The 21,914-nt window shown below is 36.6% G+C and overlaps 4 protein-coding genes, 1 long non-coding RNA gene and 1 pseudogene across 6 annotated transcripts; 2 read left to right on the top strand and 4 right to left on the bottom strand.

Moving 5' to 3' along the window:
• Positions 1-30: 30 nt before the first annotated feature.
• LOC149495015 (uncharacterized) lies at positions 31-834 on the top strand. Its single transcript, XM_089724484.1, has one exon. It carries the CDS (start codon positions 31-33, stop codon positions 832-834), a length of 804 nt encoding a protein of 267 aa, XP_089580610.1.
• A 6,207-nt stretch (positions 835-7,041) lies between these two features.
• Positions 7,042-7,692, bottom strand: LOC149495014 (uncharacterized). Its single transcript, XR_016321629.1, has 3 exons — positions 7,566-7,692; positions 7,334-7,479; positions 7,042-7,246 (listed from the first exon to the last, which is right to left on the bottom strand). It is a non-coding gene; the product is annotated as an uncharacterized LOC149495014 (long non-coding RNA).
• Positions 7,693-9,066: 1,374 nt separating this feature from the next.
• LOC149495013 (uncharacterized) lies at positions 9,067-9,792 on the top strand. The gene has a single exon (XM_089724483.1). It carries the CDS (start codon positions 9,067-9,069, stop codon positions 9,790-9,792), a length of 726 nt encoding a protein of 241 aa, XP_089580609.1.
• Positions 9,793-15,673: 5,881 nt separating this feature from the next.
• LOC119370110 (S-locus-specific glycoprotein S13-like) lies at positions 15,674-16,498 on the bottom strand. Its single transcript, XM_089724482.1, has one exon. The coding sequence runs from the start codon at positions 16,496-16,498 to the stop codon at positions 15,674-15,676; it is 825 nt and encodes a 274-aa protein (XP_089580608.1).
• A 298-nt stretch (positions 16,499-16,796) lies between these two features.
• LOC149495012 (G-type lectin S-receptor-like serine/threonine-protein kinase At4g27290) lies at positions 16,797-20,000 on the bottom strand (annotated as a pseudogene). The gene is made up of 7 exons (XR_016321628.1): positions 18,584-20,000; positions 18,317-18,445; positions 18,085-18,230; positions 17,787-17,997; positions 17,452-17,689; positions 17,232-17,370; positions 16,797-17,007 (listed from the first exon to the last, which is right to left on the bottom strand). The product of XR_016321628.1 is annotated as a G-type lectin S-receptor-like serine/threonine-protein kinase At4g27290 (transcript).
• A 1,174-nt stretch (positions 20,001-21,174) lies between these two features.
• Positions 21,175-21,914, bottom strand: LOC149495011 (Protein kinase superfamily protein). Its single transcript, XM_089723734.1, has 2 exons — positions 21,771-21,914; positions 21,175-21,548 (listed from the first exon to the last, which is right to left on the bottom strand). Exons 1-2 carry the CDS (start codon positions 21,912-21,914, stop codon positions 21,333-21,335), a joined length of 360 nt encoding a protein of 119 aa, XP_089579860.1. The 3' UTR covers positions 21,175-21,332.

Raw genomic sequence — 21,914 nt, 5'->3', positions numbered from 1 at the left:
TGTGAGGAATTTGAGTGTATATTCACTAAAATGGAGGCTTCGAGTGCAGAAACTCCTTTCAATGCCATTGCACCTCCTGTGTTCAATGGAGAAAATTATCAAGTTTGGGCAATCAGAATGGAGGCTTACCTGGATGCAAATGATCTTTGGGAGGCTGTTGAGGAAGACTACCAAGTGCTTCCACTACCTGACAATCCTACAGTGGCTCAAATGAAGAATTTCAAAGAAAGGAAGGGAAGGAAGTCCAAGGCCAAAAGTTGTTTGTTTGCTGCAGTTTCATCTTCAATTTTCACTAGAATCATGACCTTGAAAACAACCTTTGATATATGGAACTATCTCAAAAAGGAGTACGAGGGAAATGAGAAGATCAAAGGAATGCAAGTGCTGAATCTGGTTAGAGAATTTGAGATGCAGAAAATGAAGGAATCTGAAACTATTAAAGAGTATTCAGATAGACTTCTCAATATCGTAAACAAGGTACGATTATTTGGTTCTGAATTTGCTGATACAAGAATAGTTCCAAAAATTCTTGTTACTGTCCCGGAAAGATTTGAAGCTACCATCTCTTCTTTGAAAAATACTAAGGATCTGTCAAAGATTGGCTTGGCAGAATTGATACATGCTTTGCAGGCTCAAGAACAGAGAAGGCTTATGAGAAGTGAAGGTTCTGTTGAAGGAGCATTGGCTGCAACGGTGCAAACAAATCAAGGAGGGAAAGGGAAGTACAAAGGAAACAGGAAGGTTAAGATTCATCAAAGTCTGACTTTCCTCATTGTAAGCACTGCAACAAAAAGGGTCATCCACCATCGAAATGTTGGAGGAGACCTGATGTGAAATGTGAGAAGTGCCAGAAAATGGGACATCATCAGAAAATATGCAAGAGCAAGGTTGTAGCTCAAGATGATCTACAGTAGAAAAATGTTGCTCAAGTAGTTGATTATGAAGAGGAGCAACTATTTGTAGCTACTTGTCTTACAGCAAGTCATTCAAGTGACAAATGGCTCATTGACAGTGCTTGCACCAACCACATGACCTTTGACATGGATCTATTCAAGGAGCTGGATACGTCATTCATTTTCAAAGTAAAGATTGGTAATGGAGAATGTATCGCAGCGAAAGGGATAGGCACAGTTGCAGTAGATACTTCAATAGGTACAAAGTTTATTCAAGAAGTGTTATTTGTACCTAACATTACTCAAAATTTGCTGAGTGTTGGTCAGCTTCTTGAAAATGGTTTTAAAGTGTTTTTTGAGAGCAATCATTACTTAATCAAAAACTCAAAAGATGAAGATATGTTCAAAGTGCGCATGAAAGGGAAGAGTTTTGCACTAGATTTTCTACAGGCAAAGCAATCAGTCTACTCAGCAACAACAGTGAATGCAGAAGTGTGGCATAAAAGGCTGGGTCATTTTCATCATAGAACAGTGGTGAATATGCAAAAGAATGAACTTGTTCGAGGTTTGCCTAATCTTGAAGTTGAACTGCCAGAATGCAAGGCTTGCCAATATGGAAAGCAATCAAGGCTTCCTTTCAAGAAAGCTACCTGGAGAGCATCAGAAAAGCTTCAGTTGATTCATACTGATGTGGCTGGTCCTCATAGAACTCCTTCACTTAATGGGAGTAAGTATTATCTGCTTTTCATTGATGATTATAGCAGAATGTGCTGGATATATTTTCTCAGATTCAAATCAGAAGTGGCTGGTGTGTTCTAGAAATTTAAGAACTGGATTAAAACACAAAGTGGCTGCAAAATTCAGACGTTGAGGTCTAATAATGGGAAGGAGTACACGTCTGCAACTTTCAGTGAGTTCTGTGAAGAGGCTGGAATTGAACATCAACTCACTGCTCCATATACTCCTCAGCAAAATGGAGTCAGTGAACGTAAAAATCGTACAGTGATGGAGATGGCTAGGTGCTTGCTTCATGAAAAGGAGTTGCCAAAAGAATACTGGGCAGAGGCTGCTAACACTTCTGTGTTTCTGCTGAACCGACTTCCTACAAAGGCAGTTGATGGGAAGACACCTTTTGAGGCTTGGTATGGTTACAAACCCTCTTTAAAAAATTTAAGAGTGTTTGGCTGCTTGTGTTTCACTTATGTGCCTCAGATTAAAAGAGACAAGCTCGACAGAAAAGCTGAAGCTGGAATCTTTGTGGGATACAGTTCAGTTTCAAAGGCTTATAGAGTTTTTCAACCTGATACAAGAAAAATTCTAATAAGCAGAGATGTGCATTTTATGGAAGATGCTAAATGGAATTGGAAAGGAGATCAGGCTGGTACAATTCCAAGTCAAGATTTAAAGTTGCTAGAGCTGTCCGAAACTGATTTGGTTGATGATAAACCTATTAGAGGCACAAAAGCACTTTCTGAAATCTATCAGAAGTGCAATATTGCGGTCCTGGAACCAGAAAATTTTCAGGAGGCAAAAAGAGATAAAAAATGGGTAGCTGCAATGGAGGAGGAGTTGAGTATGATTGAAAAAATAAAACGTGGCAGCGGGTAAAAAGACCTGATGACAGAAAGGTGATTAGAGTAAAGTGGGTATTCAGAACAAAGCTGAATGGAGATGGCTCTATAAACAAGCATAAAGCAAGGCTTGTTGTGAAAGGTTATGCTCAAATCCCTGGTGTTGATTTTTCTGACACATTTGCTCCTGTTGCCAGAATTGAAACAATCAGGTTGCTGCTGGCTATTGCTGCTCAAAAGGGTTGGAAAGTGTACCAGTTAGATGTCAAGTCAGCGTTTCTAAATGGTCTTCTCGAGGAGGAGATCTACGTTGAACAACATGAGGGGTTTGTTGTGAAAGAGCAAGAAGATGATGTGTATTTGCTCAAAAAGGCACTATACGGCCTGAAACAGGCACCAAGGGCCTGGTATAGCAGAATTGATGAGCATTTGATGCAGCTGGGATTCAAAAAAAGTCTCAATGAGGCTACCCTCTACATCAAAGGTGATGAGATCAATTTTGTTATTGTTTCCCTGTATGTGGATGACTTACTTGTTACAGGAAGCAATTTGGAACTTGTGAATAAATTCAAGAAAGATATGCAACAGGCCTTTGAGATAACTAACTTGGGGGAAATTACATATTTTCTTGGAATGGAGGTTCAACAAAAGGAGAAATAGGTGTTCATTTGCCAAACCAAATATGCTAAAGAAATTCTGAAGAAATTCAGAATGGATGAGTGCAAGATTGCTACAACTCCTATGGGTAAAAATGTAAAGCTCAGCAAGGAAGATGTAGCGGAAAAGGTTGATGAAACTCTTTACAGAAGTTTAGTGGGTTGTTTGATGTATTTAACTGCCACAAGACCTGACATCTTACATTCTGTGAGTCTGCTATCTCGATTTATGAATTGTGCTACTGAAACTCATTTTTCTAAAAGAGTTCTAAGATATGTGAAAGGAACATTGAAGCATGGAATCAAGTTCGGTGCTAGTCAGTTTCATGTTCTACAGGGCTATTCTGATAGTGATCATGGTGATTCTGATGATATGAAGAGTACTTCAGGTTATTGTTTTAATCTGGGGTCAGGAATGTTCTCTTGGTGTTGTAAAAAACAAGAAGTTGTTGCACAATCAACTGCGGAGGCAGAGTTTATTGCAGCTATAGCTGCTGCAAATCAAGCTTTATGGCTTAGAAAGGTGTTATTTGATCTGAACCTGAAGCAAAATGAAGGCACAGATGTGTTTGTGGATAACCAAACAGCAATAGCTATCTCAAACAATCCCGTTTTTCATGGAAAAATGAAACACTTTAATATCAAATTGTTTTTCCTTAGAGACGTGCAGAAAGAAGGTTCTGTTGTTCTGAAATATTGCAAAACTGATGACAATGTTGCAGACATCTTTACCAAATCTTTGGAAAAAAGCAAATTTGAGTTTCTAAGGGAAAAACTTGGAGTTTGCAGCATTAAAGCCAAGGAGGAGTGTTAAGAAGTTGACTTAGCTGCTGCACTTCCAATTTAGTTGCTGCATTTTTTCTTTTTCTGTTATGTTTTGACTTGTTCTACTGCATTTCAGTCATTATTTCCATTTTTCTAGCTGAGTTGTTAAACATGGAGGCATGTTCCATGGTTGAGCTGAAATATATGAATTTCTGTTATCCTTTTTTTGTTGTATTTAAGCACATTTGCAGTTAATAAAAAACAGTACACTACAATATTCTTTTTTTTCCTCTGTTATTTCTTAGTTTGCTCCAACAATCAAATTTCTTTTTCTCTCCGATCTTTCCATTCCTTTCAGAGCAACCAAACAGAAAAAGATCACACACATATATAATAATATGAATGATAGTTGTTTCCCTCCTTTATGCGGAAATGACCGAACGAAAACCTATGCCTATCTCGGCTAAAGAACGCTTTCATTCGATGTTTTGATCCTCTGTAGAACATTAAATATGGGACGACGGAAATTTTTCCCGTCTGTGTCTTATGGATGAAGACGACGGGTCGTTCATTTCGTGGATTGGGTTAATGGGCTGTTTTGTGTTTTCTTTGCAAATAGGACTTTTAGTTACTTCTGACTTTAAAACAAATGCAGACGACGATTAAGGCCATTGTTTTGATCAGTGGCTTGAGAAAGATGAGCCGTAGTTGGTAAAAAGACCATTGACAAGCAGGTGATAAACGACAACAGGTTATTTTGGGATGTAAAAATACTCAGGAAAAAGAGCATAATTATTAATAGTTTACATTTAAATGCAAAAAGACAAACTACAATGTTCTTCTGGAAATAAATTACTTGTTACACTGTACTTTTTCTTTGTAATTGTGCTTGATTTTAGATGGTAAGAATACTTTAGATCAAGAATAATAGGAGGTAAGGAGAGCAAAACACAAACTAAAAAATATACTCCATAACAATAAAGTCCAAATAAAAGAAAGCAGCAGAGCAACTAACAAAGCTTAGCTAAATAAATACATCTTGAAAATGTTGATAAAATTCTAACAAGTCAACAAGTTTAGGTTTAATTTGGTCTAACAATGTTGAAGGTTAAAGTTTATGACAAATTTTCAAAATTTTCTAATGTTGAACATAATTTTTATAATTAACCGATAAAAATAATTATTTTATTAATGAGGGTTGGTTTGAGTAGAAAGAACTCAGGTTCCTTAAATAAGAAGTTGAGTACTCTATCATTTTAAACGAAGAAAATCTTCATTGGAAAGCTTCCTTTTATAGATATGAGGCTGCAGGCAAGATTAAATTTAATCTAACAAACTAGGTACACTTTAGATATAAATAAAAATAAATAAATAAAAATAATTTTTGATTGCTATTGTTTAGTATTGAGATGACCAACTCCATAAATAAAATTTTAAAAAGAATTAATAGCAGAACTAAATTGAAATTTGAAGATTCTTTATATAAAGAAATTCATCGATTGGCTTATTCGATTATTATTATTATAAAAAAATAATGAATCAAAATACTTTATGGAAAAGGATTTGAAACTGCAATATATAAATAGATGAATGATATATTAATAGTAGAACTCCCACACCTACCCCAGCAAAATACACCTAACAACAAAACCGCACACCTACCACAAACAGCACTCAACTCTATAAAAATTCTCTTTTTCTGATTCCAGCCAAAGAAAATTTCTCTGCAACAATGAAGCTAAACCAGGGAGATCACAACACCCTTTGCTTAGGGAATAAATTTGCTTCTCAAGAAGAGTTCGATTTTGCAAACAAGGTTAAAGAATATTTTCAGAATCAAGAAGAAGATGTTTATAGAGATTTTCTTCGTCAATTGAAATTGTATGAAGCAGGGCACAAAAGCAAGCACGACCTCTGTTGCGAGATTGCTTTTCTTCTCTCTGACCATCAAGATTTTCTTGTGGAACTTGCAAGATTCTTCAAGAAATCTATAAACGGCAAGTCGTTTGCCTGAAATCAAGTACAATACTGGGGAAGTTACATATTTTAATCTTAGTAGTAGTTGAAGGGTTTTTAATGCTTTAATCATGAACCTTATCTTTATCCAGTCCGGTGTATTGTTTTTACCCCAGTAAAGTGGGTAGTGAATCTTAAAATTATCTAATAATAATTTCGGTGCATAAATTAGATATAGGTGTAAAGCACGTGCAAGCACATCTAACCTAATTAATAATTAATGTTCTATACTTTGAATATTTTTTATTTTTAAAATAATAAAATTTAGAGATAAAATTATGTAGTGCTTAGTATTTTTATTCTCTTAAAAAAAAATCTAAGAAAAATTTGATTTCCAATTCCAATAGTTTTGTATTCCCTTGTGCTTGAGGGAATCATGGCCTGCCACTTTGTCCGCCTAGCCTTGGATTGGCTAGGCCTTACAAAGATAGCTATTGACCTTAATTAGTGAGACACGTGTCTTTACGAGGAGTATGTTGTCCTTATGCAATTCTTGACTATATCAATAACTTTCTTTATTAATTTCCTACAAATACTCTTTCTTCATAGGAGACAAAAAGTGTGTGAAAAGGGATAAAATTTCTTGTTTCATCCATCTAAACATGTGCTTTCTCATATGACAATTGTAGTAATGCATGGTAACATGGCCAATTTATAAATGTTCCTAAGTCGTCTCTAATTCGTATAAGGTCCACTAATGTCAATTTGCATAGTTCGTAACGCCAATTTATAGAATTTAATTCTTTCAATTAAAAAAGTAAGATGAAAATCATGTCATTTTAATTTTAATTTTTTAAAAAATTCGTTCTCATATATATATATGCATAGACTTGATTTGTAAATTATAAAAATATTTATACAATAATAAAAATGGAGTAGCTCAATGACAAAGAGTCGTTAAAGGGATTGATCTTCATGCAATATAAATTCAATTTTTTGCAATGAAAATTCTCTCCAGGTCAGCTTCTTCCCCTAGCAATTCCACGCACAATCTTGAAACGCTTGGACCAATCTAATAGTTTTCCTCTAGTTTGGATCTGGCAATTCAGTTTCAGTTCCATTTTAGAGACAGGGAAAACAGATTATAAAATTTCATAACAAATAAAGAATTATCGGTATTTGAGGCATCCATACCAAAAATGAAGTAGTCTAGACTTTTGTTTGGCATGTAGTCATAGATCAGAAGTCTCTCATCTCCCTTAACGCAACAACCATCAAGCTTTACAAGATTTCGATGCTGAAGCTTCGCAATCAATTTAACTTCATTTTTGAACTCGATTAATCCTTGTCCAGAATTGCTTGATAACCTCTTAACAGCAATCTCTTTTCCATCTGATAGTATTCCCTAGGAAAATCATCCGTTGAAAGTTTAAGGACAGAAGTTTTTTATGTTCGTACATTCATTTTGCTAACAGATTATAGGCTTAACTACCTTGTATACAGGTCCAAAACCACCTTGTCCCAGCTTATTGCCGAACGAAAATTTGTTGGTTGCATGTGATATTGTGGCAAAGTCAAATAATGGCAGCTCCAGTTCCTCGTCTGATTCTTGATTTTTGTCTTGTATTTTATTATTTTCTAAAGCAAAGAGATGTCATTTGCATCTTCTAAAAATTAAACCTTTCCAAAAAAAAGTCCACAGTAGTTAAATGCATTACTTTTACCTTTTAGTTTTTTCCGGCTTTTGAAGTAGTAATAGCTGACTGCTAGGATTCCAGAAGTTGCAATAACAGAAGGGATGATTATCACCAACATCTTCTTGTTCTGATTACCTCCCACATCTTCTAAACCAACTTTTGATTCATGGGACGAAAAACCAAGTCAAATAAAACTATAAGACAGGCTTTGATAATCAAAATAAATATACATAGCAGAATATACCTGAAAACGTACAAAAGGGTTGAAAGTAAAATTAAAAACTAAGATTTTACCCAATTCAGAAGCAGACATTCGAATGTATAGATCCTGTCCATTAACAGGAATTTCTCTGATATCAGTCAAATCATTTAACCAAATGATACAACCGTTGCCTCCATTTCTAATATCATAGCTTGAATATGCAGTGCATGAACAGTTCTGTAAGCATTTAGCTCTGCATTCATTGAGGTTCATACTTTCATTTGCCCAAGTATCTCTAATATCTGGTAATTTTAACCCTGTGAATTTGATAAAACCGTCACTGCTGCAGTTCAATGAATTGTTACGGACACACCCTTGAGAAAAATCCTTTTGAGTACCAGTTCTCCGGCGATTTAGGACTGAATCCTTTCAAACAGTGACAATCTGGTGTTATAGAAGTTTTACAAATTCCAAAGTTGCCACAAATGTCATAAGAATCACAGTGATCGGATGGAAAATAAAACTGCCGATGCCAAGATTGAGAAGTTTGATCCCATAATAGCAACTCAAGTCTATTGTTGGTTTGGTTCAGTACAGGCCTTTATGTTAGACTTATTAAAATATCACCGATTAATTTAGAAAAGATAACCACCAAAATGGGTTACTACAATAAGATAAATAATTGGCAAGCTTAAAGCCCAAAACCGCAAGCCCAAAGTTGGAGGTCTAAGCCCACATTCTAGAATACTCCACAATTCTCCATACATGAGATGTAATGAAAATATCTTACCTAATTCTAGAATGTTCCTTGTAATCTAGACCGTCCATATTTGCAAACAAATCTTAGCCTTACATTGAGGAGGTGGAAATGCCTATAAATACCACCCCTCCTCTCATTTGTAAGCAAACCAAGCAAACACAAAGCAAAAAAACCAAGTAAGTATTCCTTTCCTTAAGCTTTGTGAATGTTTGCTTCTTATTAATACAATTATATTTGGTGTTTTGTGTTAGTATTATTTTGGTTGCCTTTCCCGTTATTATTTTTAGTGTTATAAATTATTAATCAATCTTGGAGTTTACTGCGCTGATATCCAACAAGTGGTATCAGAGCATTAATTCCAACAAGTGGTATCAGAGCTTGGTTGTGGTGGTAGTTGTTGTAGCCGTGGTATTTTGTGGTGTTCATTTACAAGTGTAGAGTATCATTACTCTGCTGGAATTAACAGTCGGAGACTATTGCTGAAGCAAGATTCACAAGCAAGGATTGTGATGTTGATTAGTCAAGGACCGTTGTGCATTGGTTAGTGTCAGGAACACCAGTACCTTATGGCAGATTTTTTTGGAGTTGCTAATAGCATCGAGAAGCTAAATAGCAACAATTACGGGAACTGGAGTACCCGTATGAGATATTATCTTATAGGTCAAGACTTATGGGATATCGTTGGAGGAGATAATACTCCACCACCAGTTGGGGATGCGAAAGCTCTGAAAGAGTGGGAGACAAAATGCGGGAAGGCGATGTATGTGCTGACAGTTGCAGTAGAAGATGAGCAGATGCAACGGATCAAGTCGGCTAAAACACCAAAGGAAGCGTGGGACATCCTCAAGTCTGCTTTCGCCAAGAAGAATGAAGCAAAACTGCAACGGCTCGAAAACGAGTTGTTCTCAATCTCGCAACAAAACCTCACTGTAAGTCAATACTTTTCTAAAGTAAAATCTTTATGTGAGGAGATTTCGAAATTAGATCCAGACAACGAGATCAACGAGACAAGGATGAGGAGGATCATCATCCATGGTCTAAGACCTGAATTTAAGGGTCTTGTGACTGCTACTCGTGGTTGGGCTACACAACCAACCTTAGACGAGTTAGAGAATATCTTGTCCAATGAAGAGACTTTGGATGAAAAAATGTCTAAAGTAGCTTTAAAGGATGATGAGAAAGCTCTCTTTGCTAAAAAGAGGGGATTTCGAAATGTTGCGAGAGTAGATGGTGGAAAAGAAAGGAGCAATCAACAAGGATGGAGACAGCAAAAGTGGAGACCATCACAGTAAGGGAGAGCAAGGCCAAGACAAAGGAAAGACGACTAGCGAGAAAGTGATCGTTGCTATAAGTGCAACAAAAGAGGACATTTCGCCCGAGAATGTCGAAGCAGACGAGTAGAAGGAAACACAGCATCAACCCAGAACGAGCAACAAAGTGAAGAGGAATGGGATATTCACAATTTCTTTGTTCAGGAGGAAGAATATTCTCTACAAAAGCCAGTAGAAAAGATGAAGAAAGGACCCGAGCAGGAGTCGTAATTAATATCTGTAAGTGATAGAATCAACTATGATGATGATTCGATAGTTGATTCTGGAAGTTCTAATCACATGACAGGAAACATGGAGAAATTATCGGATGTATCCGATTATGATGGAGGTCGTGTTGTAGTCACAACAAATAACACGAGATTGCCAATAACTCACATTGGAAAGACAACCATTGTTTCTCCCTATAATAAGGAGAAAATGGAGTTACAGATGGTTTATCATATGCCAAGGATGAAGAAAAACTTGCGTTCTGTATCACAAATAGCAAGTGCAGGTAATTATATGGTGTTCAGTCCTGATAATGTGAAGGTTTATCGTAACCTTAAATTATCGGAGATCCAGTCATGGAAGGACGACGAGTAGAATCAATCTACGTCATGGCAGCACAAGAAGCCTATGTTGACCGAACAAGAAAGAGTGAGATAGCTGACTTGTGGCACGCTCGTCTGGGACATATTAGTTATCACAAGCTTAAGGTGATGATGAAGAAGTCCATGCTTAAAGGTCTTCCTCAGTTGGAATGCCGAGAAGACACTATATGTGCTGGATGCCAATATGGAAAAGCTCACCAACTTCCCTTTGAAGAGTCAAAACATAGAGCCAAGGTGCCATTGGAGTTAATACATTCAGATGTTCTTGGACGAATCAAGCAACCTTCAAACAGTAATATGAGGTACATGATTACTTTCATCGATGACTACTCGAGATATGTTTGGGTAGATTTCATGGTAGAAAAGTCGAAAGCTTTTGAAAAATTCAAAGCTTTCAAGAACAAAGTTGAGAAAGAAGTCAGAAATAAAATTAGATGTCTTCGCACTGACAATGGTGGAGAGTACACGTCTGACGAATTCACTAAATATTGCCAAGAGCAAGGCATTCGAAGACAATTCACATGTCCAAGAACACCGCAGCAAAATGGAGTTACTGAGAGAAAGAATCGACACCTAGTGGAGATTTGCAGGAGTTTGCTCCATGCGAAGAATGTGCCAGCTAGATTTTGGGCAGAGTGCATGAAGACAGTTGTGTACGTCACCAACAGACTACCTCAAGCAAGACTTGTGACATCCTTCCGAGTCGAGTCTTAGTACCGAGTCGAGTCATTTCATAGAGTCGAGTTGAGTCGGGCCAAACCAAACCCGGTTGGGGTAGAATGGGGTTATAAGTGGACTTACTTGATTGAGAGAAAAAGATCAAAGTATAAGGGTTAGGATTTATTTGCATTAAAAGATCAAGCTTGGGTATTAAGTTATAGCCTTTTGCCACTTGAGGTACCATTTAGTAAGTTTCTCATCATTTTTCTTGATATCTTGATGGCCTACCCGTGATAATCATTTTCACTTTCTCATTTTCATCCTTATCTTCATCTTCTTCATCTCCTTCCTTTCTCCATCCATTTTCATGGTAGTTTAAGGCAACCTCAATTTTCTCCAAGTAAGTAGAATTTCTTGAAGCTTTATATTATTCAACCTCTAATTAAGCTATATTGTAGATAAGTTATAAGAATTCTGATGTGTATAGGAGAAGGGAGTTCAAAGGTAGTAGAAAAAAGAAGTCAAAGAGGAGCTCAAGCTTTTTGGAGTAAAGGTTTGATATCTCTTTTCATTTACCATTTTCTTTGCATGAGAAATTATGTGGTGTGTTGCTAATGAGACAATATTGCTTCATGTTGAGTGGGAGGACTGGTAATGGTGAGAAAACAGGGGAGGTATTGAATAAAGGAAGGAAATAGTGAGTTTATGCTGAAACAGGTTTTGCTGGAAATTTTACCAGTAACTTCATCTTGATTTTGACCCCATTTAATGATGGAATTAGGAAGTGTTATAGAAGAGTTATTTGTTCCTCTATGTGTTAGCTTTACATGGGTTTTTGAATCATCCAAATCGGAGTTGTATATTGAGAGATATGACCAAAAGAGTACAGACTGTGCAGGCCGGAAAACGCGACGCGCGCGCGCGAATTGCATGAAGAGCTCGCGACTTGTGCCTGAAACTCACTGACTCTCATTTTGCACTTCTCGCGCTCGTGACTTTGCACTGCGCGCTCGCGACTTTCACCTAGAAACTCACTGACCTTCAGGTGTGCATTACGCGCTCGCGACTTTGCAAGGCGCGCTCGCGACTTGTGTTTTCATGCACTTTTGGACTTCTTTTTCTATGCAATTGGATTCCTTTGCTCAACTTGTATGCCTCCAATCATTTTACTACAAAAATACAATATTAGAACATGTATCAAAACAACATGCAAGCATACAAATGATGTGAAATCAAATAAACATTGTGATTTATGAAGTTATGAACTATGAATATGATGTTGTGTTATATTATTGACATACCAACATTATGCTCCATTGAGGTTAGGTAGAAACCACTTAGATAAGGCTATGTCGCGACATAGGATAGCAGATCTGCACCCCATACAGTTTGATACTCCGGCTACAGGCCGTTGAGTGGATATGATTATATATGGGCCATAGCAGCCAAGCATACAGTATTCATCCAGTTTTATACAGTTTTTCTTATCACTTCGGTTTCACTATAACATTATGGAGCCATACAGATATCTTGACATAACATTTCATGAATCATACAGTATTATAAACAGTACAAAAGAAAATCAAGGTATAAGGAAAGGATCATGCTATATGTGCTTATATGTTTAATTATCTATATGCATTTACATGCTTATTTCTATCTATGTATGTGTTTAATTGTTTCTTTATATGTTGAGATATCCACTGAGCTTTATTTGCTCAGCGAGTTACCTGTTTAACTCGCAGGTTTTGAGTTTGGACCGTAGAGAGTCAGCTTGCAACTGCTGCAGTTCATCTGTAGAAGACTCAGTCTTCAGGGTAGCTACTCATTTGGATGTGTATCTTTTGTCTACCCCTTTTTATGGCATGTACAGGGCACACAGTTGGGCCCATTTCATTTTGACATTAGTATCATGTCTTGTAAATATAAATTACATTATTATTGTAAACAACATCAGCATGATATTATATTCAATGTACATTATGATATCAGCATGACAAGACATAAAGTCAACCAGTTTGTAGCGTCTCGGTTCGGTTCATTCGGGTTTACGGGTGGACCGGGAAGGGATGTTACAAGACTGGAGTTTACATCCCCATTCCAGAAACTGTGGAACATTAAACCAACTGTAAGTCATTTTCGTATTTTTGGATGCGTGTGTTATGTCTTCGTTCCGGATGAACTTCGAAGCAAGTTTGACAAAAAGGCACTTCGCTGCATATTCGTTGGTTATGATGAGCAAAGAAAAGACTGGAGATGTTGTGATCCTACAACTAACAAGTGTCATATTTCACGAAATGTGGTCTTTGATGAGACATCGTCTTGGTGGTCATCTGAAGCAAATCTGCTACCAGACTCAAAAGAAATTCAAGAAAAGTTGAAACGAAGATAGGAAAGGGAGAGTTCATCTTAGAGAAAGGTCAAGGACAGCCATCCAGAGTTCAAGAGATATCGAAGAGCCCATGGAAGATAGGTGCATACGAACAACAGCAGCCAAGTCAAGAAGAACAAGATCCAGATTATCCTCCACTTCGGCGATCAAATCGAGAAAGAAGGCCTAATCCAAAATATGCAAATGCTGCTATAGCAGAGATAAAGGAGCCAACAACTTATGAAGAAGCATCAAAGAAGATGGAGTGGACTACTGCGATGGAAGAAGAAATTGCTGCTCTGGAGCAAAATCAAACATGGGAATTAGTGCCAAAACCAAGAGATGTGAAACCCATATCTTGCAAATGGGTCTACAAAATCAAAACTCGCCCGGATGGATCAATTGAGCGATACAAAGCAAGACTGGTTGCTCGTGGATTTTCTCAGCAGTATGGCTTGGACTATGATGCGATATTTAGTCCAATTGCCAAGATCACGACTGTGCGAGTATTACTAGCTTTAGCAGCTAGTAAGTCATGACCTTTGTGGCAGATGGATGTGAAGAATGCATTTTTACATGGTGAAGTTGATCGTGAAATCTACATGGAGCAACCACCAGGGTTCAGAAGTCGTGAAAATCCTAATTATGTGTGCAAGCTAAGGAAAGCTCTCTATGGTCTAAAACAAGCACCGAGGGCCTGGTATGGCAAGATTGCAGAATTCCTTGTCAAGAATGGATATGTTATGACACTAGCAGACTCCAGTTTGTTTGTGAAAGATCGAGAAGGAAGACTACCTATAGTGCTAGTATATGTTGATGATTTAATAGTCACTGGTGACAACAGTGAAGAGATTCAACTCATCCGAGAGAATTTGGCTACTCGTTTCAAGATGAAAGAGCTAGGAAAGCTCAAGCATTTTCTTGGATTGGAGATAGAAGAAGCAAAGGAAGGTTTGTACCTCGGACAATAGAAGTATGCAAGAGATCTACTGAAGAGGTTTGGAATGATGGAATGCAAGTCGATATCCACTCCAATGGATGCTAATGTCAAGCTGTGTGCTCATGAAGGGAATGATCTCGAAGATGCTACTATGTATAGACAACTAGTGGGAAGCCTAATCTATCTCACTATGACACGGCCGGATATTTCCTTTACAATTGGAGTAGTCAGCCGATTTATGCAGAAGCCTAAGAAACCTCACTTGGAAGCAATTTGAAGAATATTAAGATATGTCAAAAGTACAATCGATTATGGGATCTTTTACAAGAGAGGTGAAATTATAAAGTTGGAAGGATATTGCGATGCTGATTATGCAGGAGATCATGACACTCGGTGCTCAACAACAGGCTACGCATTTAGTCTTGGTTCAGGAGTAATCTCTTGGTGCAGCAAGAGACAACCTACAGTGTCACTTTCCACAACAGAAGCCGAGTATCGGGCAGCAGCAACAGCAGCTCAAGAAAGTGTTTGGTTGTCACAGCTCATGAACGATCTGCATCAACCCATCGACTATCCAATTCTGTTAAATTGTGATAATCGTTCGACTATACAAATGGCTGAGAATCCAGTGTTTCATGCGAGAACAAAACATGTGGAGGTTCACTATCACTTTATCAGAGAGAAGGTTCTACAAGGAGAGATTAAAATGAAATATATCAAGACGGAGGATCAACCAGCCGATATCTTTACAAAGAGTTTAAATGCAAATAAATATGAAGATTTTCGCCAACAGTTGGGAATGATGAAGAAAGAGAAATTAATCGTTGAGGGAGAGTATTAAAATATCACCGATTAATTTAGAAAAGATAACCACCAAAATGGGTTACTACAATAAGATAAATACTTGGCAAGCTTAAAGCCCAAAACCCCAAGCCAAAAGTTGGAGGTCCAAGCCCACATTCTAGAATACTCCACAATTCTCCACACATGAGATGTAATGAAAATATCTTACCTAACTCTAGAATGTTCCTTGTAATCTAGTCCGTCCATATTTGTAAACAAATCTTAGCCTTACATTGAGGAGATGCAAATGCCTATAAATACCACCCCTCCTCTCATTTGTAAGCAAACCAAGCAAACACAAAGCAAAAAAACCAAGTAAGTATTCCTTTCCTTAAGCTTTGTGAATGTTTGCTTCTTATTAATACAATTATATTTGGTGTTTTGTGTTAGTATTATTTTGGTTGCATTTCCCGTTATTATTTTTAGTATTATAAATTATTAATCAATCTTGGAGTTCACTGCGCTGATATCCAACAAGACTGTATCCCTTTGGTAGAATAAATAGTAAACTTCTTCTTCATTACGCGCAAACTTTGGATCATAAACCTGGCTAGGCGTAAATTGTGGTAGACCACTAAATGTAACGCCATTCCATGGCCCTGATCGAAACAAGATACTGGAGCCTTTCTTGATAGCTGATTCAACAATATCATGTACTACTCCTAAGTCCCAAACAAAGTCCCCAGGCGACGGATCATCCCAGTTTTTCCATGATACAAGACGCATACTATGTTGGGGCTTCAATTTCTCTCCAATCTTCATTCCTGCTAGTAATGTATCAGTTGGATAATCAAAGCTCTGCCACAAGTATATTCCAGAATTTCCATTATTTCCATCTCTTAAGACAAGATTCCCGGAATCCAGGAGCTGTACTACTGGATTTTGGGCTTCCTTCGTTGAGTTTGACGATGACCAAACAACGCCGTTGTTGCTATTAATAAGCACAAGATTTTTACTTGTACTGTCTATCATCAGCAAACAAGTAGAATCATTGATTGGATTGCTCCGATTTGCCACCCAAACGACAGTTCTAACTGGAATTTTTTTGCACCAAATGCCCAAGTAACGCGTCCCGGAACTACCAGGACTAAAGAAACCAAGCTCAAAAATTCCATCTTTTGAAACTAAGGTCTGGCCATCAACAATTGATTCCGATGAAGTAAGAGTATCAGTTGCATTTGAGAATTTGCAGAACAAAAATAGTAAATTAGTTATGACCAAAATAAAAGAAAGGGCGCAAATTAGCTTGGGACGGTGAGACATTTCGGCTTACTGCTTCTTTGATGCGATATCTAAACTATATTGAGAGCCATCAGAGACTCTCTAGACCACTCTTCATCCACAACCATTACAAACAGTTTTAGTTCCTATTTAGAATAAAAAAATGGTTGACTATAGTCTGATTTCTTCTAGGACTTTTTAGGGCTCCCAAGTTCCATCTGGGTTTTGTGTGAAGCTAAATGAGCTTTATCTTTCAAAATTTTAATGCCGTGAGCAGGTTATGTGGCATTTCGCTTTTGGAAAAGTCAAAGAAAAAAGTCAAGTTGAAGTAGATATCAAATGAAGAAAAGTCAAGTTGAAGTAGATATCAAATGACTGTTGTCTGAGTTCATGAATAGATAATGAACAGAAAAGTAGAAAAGCAAAATACATTTCCAATACATTGCATGGCTGATATGGATGCATCGCTTCACTTCTGATAAATTGCATGGCTCCATTAAAAATGGTTCAACCAATTCCAATACACTTCCTTCATTCCACAATCTCCATGCCTGAAATGCACCACATACTTATGTTTTGACAAATACAAGAAATTTAAAACCATTTAACCAAAAAAAAAAAAAAATAATAATAATAAAAAAAGAAATTTAAGACCAAATAAGTTCAGTTCTCAGGTTTCAAAATTGAAAATGAAAATGAATATTAAGTTCATTCAATCCTATTTTAAGTTTACTTTTAAATTTTGGAGTGGACCAAATATGGCATCGAAACTTACATAACCAATATGGTCTGGGTGATGAAATCCACGACTTTTCTTCCCAGTTGTTATCTCTAGCATCAGGATACCAAAGCTAAAAACATCAGATTTAACTGAAAATAGCCCATCGCTGGCATACTCTGGCGCCATATAACCGCTGCAAAACAATTACCAGTGAAACACATTCACACAAGGAAGTAATTAATCATATAAACTTGGAAATGAATGCAACACTTACTATGTGCCAACCACCCTTCTGGTATTTCCTTCAGTCTGGTCTCCTCCAAAAGTTCTGGCCATGCCAAAATCTGAAATTTTTGGGTTCATCTCATTGTCAAGTAATACGTTACTTGGTTTAAGATCTCTGTGTATAATTCTTAATCTTGAATCTTGATGAAGATAGAGAAGCCCCCTAGCAATTCCACACACAATCTTGAAACGCTTGGACCAATCTAATAGTTTTCCTCTAGTTCGATCTGGCAATTCAGTTTCAGTTCCATTTTAGAGACAGGGAAAACAGATTATAAGATTTCATAACAAATAAAGAATTATCGGTATTTGAGGCATCCATACCAAAAATGAAGTAGTCTAGACTTTTGTTTGGCATGTAGTCATAGATCAGAAGTCTCTCATCTCCCTTAACGCAACAACCATCAAGCTTTACAAGATTTCGATGCTGAAGCTTCGCAATCAATTTAACTTCATTTTTGAACTCGATTAATCCTTGTCCAGAATTGCTTGATAACCTCTTAACAGCAATCTCTTTTCCATCTGATAGTATTCCCTAGGAAAATCATCCGTTGAAAGTTTAAGGACAGAAGTTTTTTAGGTTCGTACATTCATTTTGCTAACAGATTATAGGCTTAACTACCCTGTATACAGGTCCAAAACCACCTTGTCCCAGCTTATTGCCGAACGAAAATTTGTTGGTTGCATGTGATATTGTGGGAAAGTCAAATAATGGCAGCTCCAGTTCCTCGTCTGATTCTTGATTTTTGTCTTGTATTTTATTATTTTCTAAAGCAAAGAGATGTCATTTGCATCCTCTAAAAATTCAACCTTTCCAAAAAAAAGTCCACAGTAGCTAAATGCATTACTTTTACCTTTTAGTTTTTTCCGGCTTTTGAAGTAGTAATAGCTGACTGCTAGGATTCCAGAAGTTTCAATAACAGAAGGGATGATTATCACCAACATCTTCTTGTTCTGATTACCTCCCACATCTTCTAAACCAACTTTTGATTCATGGGACAAAAAACCAAGTCAAATAAAACTATAAGACAGGCTTTGATAATCAAAATAAATATACATAGCAGAATATACCTGAAAACGTGCAAAAGAGTTGAAAGTAAAATAAAAAACTAAGATTTTACCCAATTCAGAAGCAGACGTTCGAATGTATAGATCCTGTCCATTAACAGGAATTTCTCTGATATCAATCAAATCATTTAACCAAATGATACAACCGTTGCCTCCATTTCTAATATCATAGCTTGAATATGAAGTGCATGAACAGTTCTGTAAGCATTTAGCTCTGCATTCATTGAGGTTCATACTTTCATTTGCCCAAGTATCTCTAATATCTGGTAATTTTAACCCTGTGAATTTGATAAAACCGTCACTGCTGCAGTTCAATGAATTGTTACGGACACACCCTTGAGAAAAATCCTTTGAGTACCAGTTCTCCGGCGATTTAGGACTGAATCCTTTCAAACAGTGACAAGATCTGGTGTTATAGAAGTTTTACAAATTCCAAAGCTACCACAAATGTCATAAGAATCACAGTGATCGGATGGAAAATAAAACTGCCGATGCCAAGATTGAGAAGTTTGATCCCATAATAGCAACTCAAGTCTATTGCTGGTTTGGTTCAGTACAGGCCTGTATGTTAGACTGGTATCCCTTTGGTAGAATAAATAGTAAACTTCCTCTTCATTACGCGCAAACTTTGGATCATAAACCTGGCTAGGCGTAAATTGTGGTAGACCACTAAATGTAACGCCATTCCATGGCCCTGATCGAAACAAGATACTGGAGCCTTTCCTGATAGCTGATTCAACAATATCATGTAGTACTCCTAGGTCCCAAACAAAGTCCCCAGGCGACGGATCATCCCAGTTTTTCCATGATACAAGACGCATACTATGTTGGGGCTTCAATTTCTCTCCGATCTTCATTCCTGCTAGTAATGTATCAGTTGGATAATCAAAGCTCTGCCACAAGTATATTCCAGAATTTCCATTATTTCCATCTCTTAAGACAAGATTCCCGGAATCCAGGAGCTGTACTACTGGATTTTGGGCTTCCTTCGTTGAGTTTGACGATGACCAAACAACGCCGTTGTTGCTATTAATAAGCACAAGATTTTTACTTGTACTGTCTATCATCAGCAAACAAGTAGAATCATTGATTGGATTGCTCCGATTTGCCACCCAAACGACAGTTCTAACTGGAATTTTTTTGTACCAAATTCCCAAGTAACGCTTCCCGGAACAACCAGGACTAAAGAAACCAAGCTCAAAAATTCCATCTTTTGAAACTAAGGTCTGGCCATCAACAATTGATTGCGATAAAGTAAGAGTATCAGTTGCATTTGAGAATTTGCAGAACAAAAATAGTAAATTAGTTATGACCAAAATAAAAGAAAGGGCGCAAATTAGCTTGGGACGGTGAGACATTTCTGCTTACTGCTTATTTGATGCGATATCTAAACTATATTGAGAGTCATCAGAGACTCTCTAGACCACTCTTCAACCATCCATCCACAACTGTAAATCTCTAAACATATTTCCATATCTCTAGAAAAATCCGCAAATATCCTATTAAAATAATATTAATTCAAGAAAAAAATCTTCCTAGTTGCCAACTTTAATCTGACTTTCTGTGTTTTTTCCAACTTTTATAAGTAAAAAAAACCTTAAACGGAAGCTTAGATACATTTGATGTAGAGACATCGATGTGCATATATATATATATATATATATATATATATATATATATATAGCAAGCATTTTTTCTCTAAAGAATTGGCATATTGCATATCCACTTAGTATTTTAATTTGAAATGTGACATATTTTTTCAATTAGACTTTCACTTGGTATGATTTGATTTTATTATTTAATGTATTAATATAGTTCATGCAAATGTCATATGATAGTGTAACATTATTGGAATGGCTCAGCTTTAGAAATCTATTTCTTATCTTTAAAATTGACCATTAGTCCTTCAATTCATCAAATTGTACAAATAGAATACTTCAATTTGTAATATTAATATATTATATTTAATCAGTGGAACACTTTATATATCTTTTAATCACAAATTATTAAACAATGATTTTCATAATATTCCTTACTATCTTATAATAAGTATTCAATTAGTATAATTTTATAAATTGAAATATTAAATATATGTAATTTTATAAATTAAACTGTTCAATAAGTATAATTGTACAGATTTAAAGATTTGATGGATGAACAAAAAAATTAAGCGTATCACTGCTAAGTTGATACGCTTAATTTTTTTGTAAAGTTTAGGTATCAAACTTATACATTTAGCCTACGGGAATTAATTGATCAAGTGAAAACTCTCAATGTTCATGCATTTTATAATTTAGAAGTTGCTACGAATGCTATCTGATAAAAATATTTGGATGTAGACACATTCGAAGTAAATTACTAATAAGGGAAAAAATTTGGACAAGGAAGCACACCTTCAGTTGTCGTGTGACCATACAGGCCATCTGATGCTTGTTAATAATAAAAGTACCAGTAGTGTTATTTGGTCATCAAATTTAAAGAAAATAGCACAGGTTTTTTATTCTGGGAATTTAGTCGTCAGGTATGAAAAGGATATCAATTTTAGAATTGACCCCAAAGAAGCAGGGAAACTCTGCAAGCTTTGCTGATTTGTTCTTATCCCCCATTAAGCACTGTAATCTGTTCTCACATTTTTGCATTATCACTTCCTCAAATGAAACATACAAAACTTATGGATAAACAACACCAGTGATAGCAGTTTCATGATCCATTATCGACCCTGCAACGCTGATAAGCTAATTTCATTTTTTGAAGATGATCCTGGATTGCTCGTGGGAGATTGTGTTTCTAGTGGACGAGATTCTATAAAAAAAAACCAGGTCTTTTGGGCTGAGGCAGTTGATTCTTGCTGCCTAACATTAAAACCACAGATGCCATGCTTGGCCTGTCCTCTGCATGTTGTTGAACGCATAAGAGGCTGATATGGATGCATCGTTTAACTTCTAATAAACTGCAAGACTCCATTAAAAATGATTCCACCAATTCCAAGACATTCCCTTCATTCCACAATCTCCATGCCTGAAACATACCAAAAGCTTTTATTGATAGACAAATTAATACACAAAATTTAGAATCAAATAAGTTTTATTCTCAGGCTTTTATCCTTCTCTTTAGTTCCAAACAACATAAGTTATTCAAACAATAACAATATCTAAAAAAATTAGATTTCACGAGAACCAAACAGAAGATATAAAATCCTATTCCAAGTTCATTCTAAATTTTGGATTGAGCAACACTTACATATCCGATAAGGTTAACGCTGTGGTCGGTGTGATAAAATCCACGACTTCTCTTTCCAGTAGTTGTCTCTAACATTAGGATACCGAAGCTAAAAACATCAGATTTAACTGAAAATAGCCCATCACTGCCATACTCTGGCGCCAT

Source organism: Jatropha curcas, chromosome 7 (genome assembly GCF_041381405.1).
Source record: "Jatropha curcas cultivar XTBG-Jc1 chromosome 7, XTBG_Jcur_1.0, whole genome shotgun sequence".
Classification (NCBI taxonomy): domain Eukaryota; kingdom Viridiplantae; phylum Streptophyta; class Magnoliopsida; order Malpighiales; family Euphorbiaceae; genus Jatropha; species Jatropha curcas.
The sequence above is the reverse complement of the archived record's forward strand: the minus strand, read 5'-3'. Positions and strand labels throughout refer to the sequence as shown.